Here is a 13,916-nt window from a genome sequence, read left to right as displayed (position 1 = left end):
TCTCAAAATCAGGAACCACCAGGAGCTTCCTTTCCAAGTCAAGTAAAAGCTTCTGTAGGGAATGGTTTTCATCAGAACCACAGTGCTGGAGGAAAGGCATAACAGCTTGTCCACTAGCACGAAATCAGAGCAAACATCAATCCCATTGATGGTTGTTCCAATTCAGTGGTAAACATTGGGTTTTTCCTGGAGAAAGTGGCAAGGCAAGTGGAAGAGTTCTATGTGCCTCTCCCCATGTGCTACAGTCCCAATCGGAATTAGGCCACTTGGTGACTTTTCAGGGACATGTGCAGTTCTCATCAACGATACAAGGAGGCAGCTACTATGCATAATTTTACAGCTTTTAATGTGTTTCTCAGACACACATCCGAAGATGTTCATCCTACCACCCAAATGTTACAAAAGCTACCCATCTTCAGGCAGCTTACCAGGCGGACCTTCTTAAGAATGTGCGAAGGGAAAATTGACTGCAAGTTGTATTCCCAGGATACACAAACATTCATACACAAACATTCTGAAAACAATCCACCCTGTGTGCAAGCCCCACTGAAATTAATAAGGACTAAGTTTTTTATTTTTAAAAAAACCATTTTTGCACAAAACCAATTCACTTCAGCAGGAAACTGTGCAAAGGAACTTCCCCATGGATTCCACACACCCATGCATCCCAGTGTTTGTAGGTCTAATATTCTTGCTAAGGGCTTGATAGAAAAAACACCGCTCTTACTTTCACAAATGAATATTGTGTAGTGGTAGATTTTGACTGTGCACAAGTCATAGATGTGCTTCAACCAGAGTCATATTTTCCATCAAGCCAAGCTATTAACCACAGTTTTGTGAGCATGCTACTGCTTCACCATATGGCAGCTCAGCCCACATGATGTCATGCTAGCTCAGTGATATCAGACCCCACACTATGCTTGTTTCTCTCACTCATATTGCACATAGCTAGTCCTCAGAGATGGGCAAACCTGTCAGTTTCAGTTTCTCTCTGTTTCACGTTTTCCCACTCTTTAGTTCTCTGTATTCCCTTTGTGATATTTTTTACAGCATTATTTCATTAGCATTTTAGCATGAACATCTCCTAATGCACACATTTCTTTTGCAAAGGAACCCCTGCTAATATAATGCATATATAATATATTTGTAGTAGTACTATATGCACACTTATGGCTAGTAGATGCATATTTGCTTGCTCTATTTTGCTAGAATTGCTGCTTTTGAATTATGGTGCTGGAGGAGACTCTTGAGAGTCCCATGGACTGCAAGAAGATCAAACCTCTCCATTCTTAAGGAAATCAGCCCTGAGTGCTCACTGGAAGGACTGATCGTGAAACTGAGGCTCCAATACTTTGGCCACCTCATGAGAAGAGAAAACTCCCTGGAAAAGACCCTGGTGTTGGGAAAGATGGAGGGCACAAGGAGAAGGGGACGACAGAGGATGAGATGGTTGGATAGTGTTCTCGAAGCTACCAGCATGAGTTTGACCAAACTGCGGGAGGCAGTGGAAGACAGAAGTGCCTGGCGTGCTCTGGTCCATGGGGTCACGACGAGTCGGACACTACTAAACGACTAAACAACAACAACATTTTGCTAGAGAACTACATTGCAAAATTCAGCTAAGTGCCAATTTTGAAGGAGGGCTTGTGTTCCGGTTCGCATGTTGTTTTGGAAAGTGTGAAATAGGTATGTTCACCTTTAAAGAATCCCAGCTATACCTTAGGGGACTAGCAGCAGCCCAATAAAATTGTAAGCTATTATGACTTCATTACTCCTGGAGGACCAAGGAAAGAAAAACATGATAAGAGAACAAAGCAGTGGAGATTTTCCACAGCTGGGGTATGTAATGTAATGACAGACCCATCCACCTGTCTTCCATATTTAGTACTTAAAAGCAAGAGAACACAAGCTCCAAATCCTCACCTGGAAGCATTACCTATAAATGCACATCTTGGATTTGATGCACATACAGTACTGGTCTCATCCTCCAGATGCCGTCATTAGTATAATATCTGGTATAGTATGAGACACAGGATGTAACATCTCTTGGAGCACCCTTCAGTGATCTAGCAGGTTTCATACTGGATAACACCTTTATAGACCCAGGTTCCAGCAACAATAGTCGGCAAAGAACACAAGTTACTTATATGCTTTCCAGGTTCATAGCCATGTTGGTTTGAAGTAGCTGATTAAATATGAAGAGACTTTGTCTTTGTAGCACCCTAAAGATTAATGCACTTTATTTTTTAAAGCACAAGCATTTCGAGACTACAGTCCACTTCATCAGCTGTTTAAGTATTATGAGACTGTTAACCTGCTTTTCCAGTTTGAAGCACAGAGCACTCGATAGCAATTGACTAACCTCAATTAAAAATGCATCAAGGTGGCTATTGACTAACCTCAATTAAAAATGCATCAGCCTTCAACTCGGTATCCTCCAAATGTTTTGGACTACAACTCCCATCAGCCCTGATCAACATGCAGATTTGGAGGGCACCAGCCTGGTGAAGGCAGTCAACATGCCGGGCTAAGGCTGATAGGCGCTTTAGTCCAAAACCTCAGTAGGGCAACAGGTTAGCAAAGGTTGCCATACTCCGTTATAAAAACAATAGCAGCAACAACGACAACCATCACAAAAACAGCAAAGCAGGTGCCTTAAAAAAAGAAAAGTATCAGACGGGGCAAACAAAGGAAATCAAGGTAAGCGGAGAACAAGTTACCCCAAACAAAAATGGATAAATGGATCTCCAAAAACCAAGAACTCTACAGTCTGCTACTAAGTATGCCTATTTTGTATTTCTACCAGAAAGGTCTGTCCTGTTGGTTTCATTTATCAGCAATACGTCATTTAAATATACTGGTCCCAAGCCATAATCAGCACTTTGAATGGTGCCCAAAAATTGTTAGGCAGCTTATGAAATCAATTCGTGTTTTGTTTTATTCATTACTGTTTATATCCTGGCTTTCTACCAATTGCACCCAACGCTGTAAACAATACAGTAAAGCACTCATCTACAATAAACTAACAACAGTAGTACACAAAAGAGCAGCACAGAAGTGGAGAGACAGGAACCAAAAAGATTGAAATGGGTTAAACAGAAGCAACCAAGTGAGGGCAGCTGTTTTTAATTTTATAAAGAACTGCCTTGGCAGAATCTTCATTATGATGCAATACACCTTTATTTCTTCATCAGATATTTGAATGGAAAAGATATATACTTGTTCGGGGTGAAACCTTGATTAATGCAATTCCAATTTTGTGCCAATTCCTTGATCTACTACCTTATGTTCCATACCTGTACCTGAACCAAAGAGTTTCTGGTGTATGAATTCAGCCATGAATCAGGGTGATATATGGGGCAAAAACCTCCCTTTTGGTATTCTAAAAATTTAGAGTATGTCTGAGCTTTCAACAAAGGGAAATAATCTTATCTACCTCCTTTGCTTTTAGGTTTTGTTCTTATCTTCTGAAAAGATGTTTACACTTCATGCAAGCCTTCTAAACACTATTATTCTTTTAACATAAGATAGCATTCTACTGTTTGGCAATAAACTAAGCCAAATGCAGGAGTATCCAATAACACAAGATTCATTATTATAACCACTAACTAGCTCTACTATGAACATGCTGTCAATCCTATGCACACTTATATTGGCGCAAAACTCATTGAACCAGTTCAGCATCTGAGTGAACACACATAGGATTGTACTGTAAGACTCAGTTGCCTCCAAAATCCAGGGTTAATGCACCAGTGTTGTGATGTTAAGTAACGCTATAGCACAGAAAGCTTTGCAAATGCTAAGCCTGGCAGATCAAGGCAACCTCCACTGCAAGAACATGCCACTGCAATACAGATAGTGTGCCTAGATACCAAAAGGTAGAAGAGCTCTTGTAACTTTATACAAGGTAGCTTCAGTGAGTGCAACTCATCATGCAGGGATCAGAAAAGCTATGACTGCTGAATTTTCCTCTGCTTCTGTACAATAATTAAGAGGTACAGAATCTCTGGTCTCATTGCATCTGGTGATTCTAACAATAAGCTTTGCATGAGCTGAGCTGCTAGATTGAAGGAGAACTCTTTGTATGATGAAATCATCAAATCTTGCAAGAGGTAAGTATGTTAAAATTAGAATGTACATATAATGGCATGGCCAATGGAAATTGTAGTCCAACAACATCTGGAGGGTTCTGTCTTACAAATAAGGGAAGATTGACAATGACCAGGTACATGCATTGAGTAGCAGCGAGCATTACTCTTGACCATTCGTAAATATTAGAGTAAGCTGCAACAGAGATGGTGTGATCATGGTCCATTGTAATCAGTGGAAGTCATGCCATTGATTTTAGTGACAGATGGACTCTTACTGTTAATTGCATGCACTATTATATCACACTAGCTAAATTTGATTAGAAGGGATGGGAAGATTCTACTCCTTACCTGAATCCTTCTGCTCTACCCCTCACCCTCCCATCCATCAATGAAGTCATGCCCTAGAATTGCCATGCAGGGTTGGGACGGTGAGCTAGCAAGCATAATCTTGTCACATGCTGCTTTTTCATTTCCCCCATAGGAATGAATGTTAACCATTCACTTATACAGCATGAGCTAAGGGATACAGTTTCTTATTATTATGAAAGATTTTATTGTTTTACAGAAGTGTAACATCTCTCGTATTTTTTCCATGTAACATTTTTACAAATCCATTTCATTTGTTGAGACATTAGGGGGAGGGGGGAAAAGGGGGGGAGGGAGGGAAGATGGGTAGGGGTGGGGTCGGGTGGCGATGTTTCTATTATGCTTAATGTAGGGTTTGGTGTCAGCGTTGCTTGTGCTGTTCACTTGTGTTCCTTTGGTGGTGAGAGAGGTTGGGGTTGGCCTAGGGTGTGGTTGTTTGTTTGTGATTGACTGTGGTGATCTTTGCTTTCATGGGAGTGGGGTGGGTGGGTGTTTTGGATCAGGTTAGCCATATTGATTTGTATGCTGTTGGTGGATTCTTGTCATTGTCTTGTTGGGCTGTGTATGTGATAAAGGGGAGGCATACCGGGGTAAAGGCGTCTTCTTCTGTTTGACCCCGTGTCAATTTCAGTTTATTGGTTAATTTTTCTAGTAGGGCTGTTTTCCATACTATTTGGTACCATTGATCCATGCTTACTCCTGACAGGTCCCTCCAGTGTCTTGTTAAGCTAAGGGATACAGTTAAACCTTGCCTTGGTAATCCATGAATGTAAAATGAGAAGGTCCTCCTTTCAGCTGTGTCTCATAATGCTACCTGTTTATCTCTTGCACCACCAGAGCCATTACGAACTAAGCTAAACTGTATATGGACGGTCTTGTTTTTAGCCATCTGGACAAAGCTAAGCCACAAGCCCTGGCTTAGGTGACACACTAAGCCAAATCATGGTCTAAGATCAGCACAGGAGCAAAATGACTGGAGGGGAGCAAAGCAGCGGCAATCTCCTCACCGGAAGCCTGAACATTGACTCATTCATGCTAGGTTTGGCTTTGTGTTATGTGCAAAGTGGGCCATAATACCAAAAGGAAAGCTAACACTGTACAGTGTTCAACATGAGTCGGTCATTATGAAATATCCTTTTGTGCCCTTTAGAAGAATCTTAAAATACAACAGAGTATCAGAACAAGAGATTCCAATCAGTTGCTTCAGTTTTGTTCCCTTGATTTCAGCATTCTGCACCTTGGCTTGTTCAGATTCTGGTTTTGCCTCCCAAGGTTTATATCAGAAGGGTACATCTCTTGGTGGAGGTGAGACACACATAATAATGCAAACACAGCTTAGATCCCATTGAACGTGAAAGCTCATACTGCAGCCCTGCACCTACAGTATGCGTGCATCTGAATAACACACTGTAATGCCTTTCCCATTATGAAGCTGTCTGGATTTGTTGGCAGGGAGGAGAAGCATTACAGTTTGGTTGGACACCTTTTTTAAAAGATGAAAAACTATCCCAGGGAGGCTGATGCATCAGCTTTGTTGCATCTTCTGTGCCTGAAGCTTTCAGTAAACAAGCAGCGACATGAATGAAATCTCCCCAGCAAAAGACTGCGTTGAGCAGCTCCCACGTAACAAAATTTTATTTCTTCTCTCTCTCTCTCTCTCTCTCTCTCTGTCTGTCTCTCAGCTTCAGTTACAGTTCTACCATTTCCTGTGGAAAAACGAAGGCTTTTGAAGTGTGTGTGTGTGTGTGTGTGTGTGTGTACGCAATATGCAGCCCAAACATATGAGAAGCCTCTACAAAAATATACACAGCAGCGAAGAGGGAGACAAAACAGAGGTACTCAGCCAAACACTCGGTCCTGGAGTTCACTGCAGATGTTATAGTAAATAATGCTCAGAGACGTCCCCCTCCCCAAATATCTCTTTCCTCCCTCCCACCATGCCATCCACTGTAACTGCAGTTTCTGGGGGAGGGGAGGGAGTACCATATGTGTTTTTTATCCTTATCCACACACATACCTACTGAAAAGGAAAAGCCAGGAATGTCAGGAAGTTTCCCCTGCCTCCGCGACCAGTCCTTAACAGAACTGTGCACATTTCTGAAGATACACAAGTGAAGATAATAATAACAATCCTGGTCCCCGTCTCTTCCCCCCACGAGACATCCTTGATCTGTATGATTCAAACCTTATGGATAGCCACCAACAGTTCAGTGCTTTGCTCACAAATGGGGGAGAGAGATGAGTGGGAAAGGGGCTGGTAAAGTGAAAAGAGGGTCAAAATTCAACGAAGAAGCTGGTATCCATCCCAGGTTCTCGGCTTTTCCATGTACCATTAAAATTGTTAGAAGTTAAGGGGTGGAAAGGACTTGGGTACTGTAAAAAGGTAGGTTTCTTAAAATAATTATACTGCTACCTCACATTAAAAATAAAATAAAAACCTACTTAGCAGTCTCAGAATGAAGAGGACATAGGAAGGAACTGGAATGAGGAAGCAGCAGGGTGGGGCTTATTCATGATTGCCTCAAGCCCAAACCTGAAGGCAACCACCAAGCCCTGTCCTTGGTGAGCCACTAAGCAGAAGAAGGAAAAATGGGACGGGATTCAATGGCCTTGTCCTGCAAATTGGAGGAGACCTTGAGCTTTCCTTGAGCTGTGTGCACACATGCATGGGGGCAACAGCAATGGCTTTTGGAATGCACGTGCACCCAGTTTTTAGAATCAGTTAAGGGCCGCATTCATATTTCAGTGTCCTCATGTGCTTTCTGTGCCACGTGTGCAAAAGGTTTGATGTGAAGGACACTGTCAGCCCTCCATTGTTCAGTGTAAAACCTACAGACACAAACTTCCCCAGACTAGGCAAGCAAACTAGCTTCCAAACTAGCTGGCAAGAAATATGGTGACCGTCACAGCTGTGAACAGAGGGAGCATAAAGTACCTCTCAGTGGTGGCTGGTGCCCATTGGGACTAGTAAAACAGAAGGCAGAGCAGTCTACAGTAGGTGATGCCAAAGCCAATGACAGGCAGAGCCAGCTAATTTGTCTCCCTCCTCCCAACTGAGATGAAGGAAGAGGAAACCAACAGCCAGAGCTGCTCTCTGGATTGGATGTAAGTGAGAAAGTAGACCAATGGGCAGACTGAGCTCAGTGAGGCAGCCCCCCGTTCCACCCAACGCACTCGCTGCAGCTGGTACCTCTGCAGTTACCTTTGTTGAAGAAAGATCACAAATTTGCACATATCCTCCGCTTTCCAGAGTATCCTTGGTATGAGAGAATCCAGACTGAGGGAGAGGAAAGTATGTGGAGATAGCAATTTGGAGGAGGTCATATGGACAATGGCAAATTAATGGAGGTGCAGGAAGCTTATAATCCACTTCAGACAACAGTATGGATGGGCCTCGTGTGGCTGAACTAGAGTAGTGGCAATGAAGATTAATCAGTGATATATCCAAAGCCATTTTGAAGTCATTAATCTGAAGTCTCTGGGAAGCTGGGAGCTGGCACTTTTCCCATCACCTGGGCTGAGGATTCCTTCCCCTTTTGTAGCATGCCAAATCAGCTGCTTCTTAACTGGCTGTGGCACATCTGGAAAGTGTGCAAAGTCCAGTGGGATTTGGTGAAACCAAGGAGCCAAGCTCCCCAACAGTTGCTGATGCAACTATTTGCTTACTGTTTTATACAACCGTGTCGTACTGCAATTGCTTTCTGTATGCTGGGCCTTTTAAAAATATTTTGCTGATTTTATTTGTGTTTTACTGATAATTTTAGTGTGTGCACCACTTAAGACAGTTTTATGATTCAGAGGTCTATACAAAATAAGAATAAATAAATGTAACATACTGAAGGTTTGAGGGAGGCTGAGGAGAATAACGTAGAAAGCTGCAGACCATTGCTCAAACCTGTCTACACTGACTGGCAGGGGCTCTCCAGGATTTCAGACTATCCCTGCCTGGAGATACCAGGGATTGAACCTGGGCCCTTCTGTATGCAAGGCAGATGCTCTTCCCCTGAGCTATAGCCCTTCCCCCTAAGAAGCAGGTAATTATTCTAGAAGCCAGCCAGGTTTACAGATGATTAGATTTTAAAGCAGATCCCTGAAGCATTGTGAATAAAAGAATGCAAGCAATCTAAGATGGTGATGAAGCCAACCTAGGTGGAATAATTCCCCCAGAATGCCCAGCAATGCATTATACAGGGTACAGGAGAAAGACAGCCCTCCTGAACATCCCTACCACCCCCCAAAAAACTGCTTCCCTATTACCCATCTCCATGCACTACAGGTAGACATGAAGTGCGGCCATCTACAACACAGTCTCACCATTTCTACACCATTATCAGAGCAAGAGGCAATATTTCAGGAACACTTCTGTTCAGATTTCTTACCAGAACTACATTTTAGCTAGTGACTACACAAGTGGGTGCAAAGCACAACCACATTCAGCATGGCCATGAGCATCCCTGCACAATAAATGTCTGGGCACAGCACACAACCCTTAGCTCCAAGCAGTTTAGATGAGCATAGTTCACAAGCTTTCTCCTCAGCACTAGAACTGCAGTGTACATCTCTCCACTGAAAACAATTACAGGTATGCAGCCCACAGCCCGCTTCAACACAGATACTATCAGAGGAAACAGAATACCACCTTCTCTAGAACCACCTGACACCTTGTCTTTACAGTGTACAGCCCTTCTCCAAAGACAACCACAGAATACAGCTCTCCATCAAAATTGGGCACAAAGTATAGCCTTATGCAAGAACATAATTAACAGTAGACTGAAGCTGCCACATTCCAGAGCAGGGAAGAGACCTTCTTATTCAACAGCTGCACATCAGGCAGAAACTGAAGCTTTTCCCTGTATGGAGATTCGGTGATGAGCAGCAACTCATTTCTCTCTGGCATGCTACACAGGAGCCCTGTCAGAGGGGTGAATTGGCAACCTTGGGAGAGCAGCTTATTCCATTGTTACAGGTAAGTGGAAATCAAGTTCAGCCACTTAGCGTTAGCATCAAGAGCATGGATGTAAAACCAACAACAGTGGATGAGAAATAACATCCCAACTGCACTGCCACTCCCCCACCCCACCCCAACAACTCCAAGGTACCTCTCAGGAAATACCATTAATTTTCACAAGCAAATAATGAGTTCAATGGGAGCTGACTCCCAAGTATGCACAACAAAAGTGCCTGGAGATGCCTCCGAGTTCATGTACAGATTTATAGCACAACTCTAGACACAAGTCTCATCTCTTCACTGAGGCTTCTCTCCCATAAGGAACAAGACCACTAGCTCCGCATATAGATTGCAGTCTAATAATGACAAGCAAACTTTGCAGGTGCAACTCCCATACAAGTCATCCTTTGGCCATTCCCCGCCCACAAGATGTTTGGTCTTCTTCTGTAAAGGGCTAAACACTGTGTGATGTCCCTCCTACTGGGTGGCCCTGGGAGGTGCACAGACATCTCCCCCATCCACCCCTAGTGGGCGGGCTGCGCGCACGCACGCCAAGCGCGCACCCCGCCTGCAGCCCTCTCCCGCCCGTCCCTGGCACTCCAACAACAACAGGTGGGCAGGGCCCTGCGCATCGCCCGCCTGACTCACCGCTGGCGTTTTTCCCGCAGATGAGGTGCTGGTAAGGCTGCAGCAGCCCCCACAGCTCCGAGTCGTTGTTGACCGTCTGCTCCAGGGACTCCAGCGTAAACTTTGGCGCTTCGTTGCTGTGGTGGTGGTTGGTGGCGGCGGCGGCGGCGGCGCTGCTGCTGCCGCTGCTCTCTCGGTCCTTGTTGTCCGAAGCGGCGACAGGAGCGGCTCCCGGAGCCGGAGGAGGCAGAGCGGCGGCGGCGGCGGCGCCCGAGCACTGGCCCCGGTGGTGGTGCGGGGGCGGCGGCGGCGGCGGCAGCTGCGGGGGGTTGTTTGGGTGCTGCTGCGCCTGGAGGTGGTGCAGGTGGGGCTGGGGGTGGAGGTGGGGCGCGGCGGCCCCGGCGCCCAGCTGCAGGACCCTGGCGTAGATCTCTCGGAAGAGGTTCTCCATGCAGGCGGTCAGGTAGATGGCGGCGTGCTCGTGGATGCGCACGGCCACCCGGCTGTCCACCATCCAGCGGTAGAACTTGCCCACCGAGAAGGTCAGGCCGCAGCGGGTCGACTTGCCTCGGCTGAAGCGGTCGCCGCCGCTGCTGCTCATGTTGTAGAGCGAGAGCGCGCCCAGGGCGGCCGCCGTGCAGCTGGAAGCCAGGCTCCAGCCCAGGACGATCTCCATGGCGCTCTGCACCTCGTACCTGGTGCACTTGGCGAAGCGCAGGCTCAGGCGCTGAGCCTCCCGGGCCAGCCGGACCAGCGCGCGGCTGACCAAGGTGGAGAGTCTGGCCAGGGCATCTTTGGAAGGGGGGGCTCCGCCGCCGCCGCCGCTGCTGCTGATGGTGGTGGTGGAGCTGGCGACGCTGCTGGAGCTGGCGGCGGCGGCGCCCACCCCCACCGGCCCCCTGGCCTCTTTGCGCTGCAGGAGGAGGAGAACCGCCTCCACCTCGTCGAGGCTCCAGGGGACCTCCTCAAGGTCAGGCAGCAGCCTGGAGCAGTGCTGCTCGGCGCAGTCCAGCACTTCGGAGTCTTCCACCAGGACAGTGTTGACGGTGTCAAAGCTGTTGTGTCTACTGTGCATCGAGTCAGTTAGATGCTGCCAGCCGTTTCCTCCATAGGGGTGAGCCGCGTGGGGGGAATCGGAGCAGCACAGAGACAAGTTGGAGGACCGGACGGAGTCTGCCGCACCACCATAACCCGAGTCGAGGGTCAGATCTTCCAGCGTCCTCACCACCGTCTTACCTCTCCTTGCCATCGCTGCACTTCATACTGCACCAGCAGGAAACTTTGAGAAGAGAAAGTAACAGACCTGCGCCCTCCTCCTCCTCCTCCTCCTCCTCCTCCTCCTCCTCTCTCACGTACTTATTTCGCAGCTTCCTCGCTTTGGCACGCGCGCAGAGCAGCTCCTTCGCGATCAAAATAAAGAAATGCCGCCGCCGCCACCCGCAAACGCGATGCGCACAGGCATGGGAGAGAGCGCGCGGCCAAAGGATCGCGGCGTCGAAGGTCCCTCGGTCTCTTGCCCAACTCCCGGCGGCAGCAGCAGCAGCAGCGCTGGCCGCCTCGGGTGCTTGTCTCCTCCTCGGTTCCCTGACTCCTGCACTGCACTAGCCCGCAAAACCCAAGCCAACCAAAGAACGGCAGAGGCGGGAGGGGCGGCTGGGAGAAGAGGCGAGGCTAATGCAAATCGCACGCGGAGAGATCCAATGGGAGCGCCGATGCTAATTTCATTGCTACCTTTCTCCCACCCAACCCTCCCTCTCCCCTCGCGTCACTTTCCCCTCCCCTTCTCCCCCTCTCTTCTTTTTGGAATTCGTAGTGGGATCCACAGGCTCTCCAAGCCTTCTCGCTCTCGCTCTCTCCCGCGTTCGCTTGGGTGTGCTGAGCTGGAAGTGGGTGGTGGGTTTCCTTCGTCGCTGTCTCGAGCCCGCTCCAGGGTGATTTTATTTGTCTTTCTCCGTTACTCTGCAGTTGAGAAGTGCGGGGGGAGAGAGAGAGAGATGAGGGGAAGGAAAAATAGGGCCAAAAGTGTGAGAGAGAGAGGAACCCGCAGGATATATTTAGCTGATCCAAAATAGACGGTGGGAATGAGCAGCAGTGATTTTCGTTTGCTGGACCAGCCCTACAAATTCCAGACTTGGCATGCATTTATTTCTCTGAAGCAGGTAGTAGAAATTAGAAACCAAGATACGAAGGCTGCAGCAGCGGCAGCTGCAGATTCTTGCCGGAGAGCCTGTCGTCTCCCCCCTTCAAGTTGCTTTGCACACTACAGCCCTGAAATATTAACATTCCAGCTCAGAGCCAGGAAACCGTTTTGGGATGTGTGGCATCTCCTCTGCAGGTGAGGACCTGTAGTCTCATGCGTTTTCCTTAACGTGTGCTGTGGGGCTGCGGGGTGTGTGTGAAGGGATCCGAGCACCGTTGGCACTGGCTACAGAATGCATCGTTACAGGGGAGCCCAGATGGCGCAGCAACACGTACTTCAAAACAAGGAGGAGGGTGAAGAAAAAGAGCCTCTGCGTGGTGCAGAGTAATGGATTTGCTCGAGCCTTTCCTAACCAGCCTAAGATTATCTAACGCCAACTCAAAACACGAGCCCTCGAGGTGCCTAGTTGTAATACACATATATCCCAATCATGATTATGATGCTGTGTATTGATAGTTTATGTTTAATCCTGAGCTGCCTTAGAGGACGCAGTTCACTGTGGCGAAACTGTATGCAGGTTACATTAAACTGAAAACGAAGCTCTTCCCAGAAATATCTTGGCACTGGGATGCAGAAGCTGTAGCCCTCCAGATGCTGGCTCCAAATCCCACCGTCCCTGACTGTTGCCCCTGCTAGCTGGGGCAGATGGGAGTTGGAGTCCCAACCTCTAGAGGGCTGCAGGTTTTCCCCAGCCTTCTGTCATCTATCCTTTAAGCCAGGATGTCAAACCTCAGGCCCTGCTGGGTTATCAGATTTGATACAGAGCATCTCAGTGCACTCTACACAATGGAACCATTTCAGAGCCAAGAAGCCCCAAATGGGGAATGACATTAAAAACAATGGCATCTACTACTCCTGGTGCTTCCACATGGCTGGGAAAAAAACTCAGCAATCTCAGTGTATTTCAGTGACCATTTGGAAAGGAAGGACACTTGCATGGCCACTTGGGGGTTTGCCTATAAAGCCCACTATTTAAACAGCAAAAGATCTTGCAGTGTCACCAAGATCCACTGTAACCCTACATTTACTCAAGATTTTAGATTGTAAGCACCTTGGGGCAGGGACCTGCCATCCTGTACTTTGTAAAGCACCAGCCACACTGGTGTGTTTGTCAGAAACAGCTGGTGCAGCAGCTCCCTGCTCACGCTGTCAGCTCAACAGTCAGCAGCAGAGGTGAGCCAAACAGCCTAGAAGAGGCTGGGCAGGGAAGTCCCACAAGAGAGTGAGACACACTCAGACAGCCAGGGGCTAAAAGCACAGAAAGCAACACATTTAGAGGCAGTTCCAAGAAGGGAGAGAAAGCAGTACAGATAACCATTTACAGCAGCCTTCCACTGCCACAGGTAAGCTCACCCACACTGGAGGGGCACTGACATAAAAAGGCCACCAGAAGATGGCGCTTTGCCAAGGGCCTTCTCAAACCTGGAGGCAGCCCTGGCAGGCAACATGCTTCACCCACAAACTTTTGAGAGCCCGTGTGGTGTAGTGGTTAAGAGCAGTGGACTCGTAATCTGGGGAACCGGGTTCGCGTCTCTGCTCCTCCACATGCAGCTGCTGGGTGACCTTGGGCCAGTCACACTTCTCTGAAGTCTCTCAGCCCCACTCACCTCACAGAGTGTTTGTTGCAGGGGAGGAAGGGAAAGGAGAATGTTAGCCGTTTTGAGACTCCTTAAAGGGAGTGAAA

General features: G+C 47.5%; 1 protein-coding gene across 5 annotated transcripts in view; it reads right to left on the bottom strand.

The window, feature by feature from the left end:
* ABTB3 (ankyrin repeat and BTB domain containing 3) overlaps window positions 1-13,693 on the bottom strand; it is a 228,504-nt gene extending 214,811 nt beyond the window's left edge. For 3 of the 5 annotated variants that reach the window (XM_083700018.1, XM_083700017.1, XM_083700020.1), the window contains exon 1: window positions 10,054-13,693. In XM_083700018.1, coding sequence (XP_083556144.1) covers window positions 10,054-11,281 — 1,228 coding nt within the window. In that variant the 5' untranslated portion in view covers window positions 11,282-13,693. The remainder of the gene's footprint in view (window positions 1-10,053) is intronic. The other 2 variants (XM_083700016.1, XM_083700019.1) reach the window with 1 other exon arrangement.
* Between the last annotated feature and the right edge of the window lie 223 nt (window positions 13,694-13,916).

This window comes from Podarcis gaigeae (assembly GCF_964106915.1).
Source record: "Podarcis gaigeae genome assembly, chromosome: 10".
Classification (NCBI taxonomy): Eukaryota; Metazoa; Chordata; class Lepidosauria; order Squamata; family Lacertidae; genus Podarcis; species Podarcis gaigeae.
This window is presented reverse-complemented; position numbering and strand designations above follow the sequence as displayed.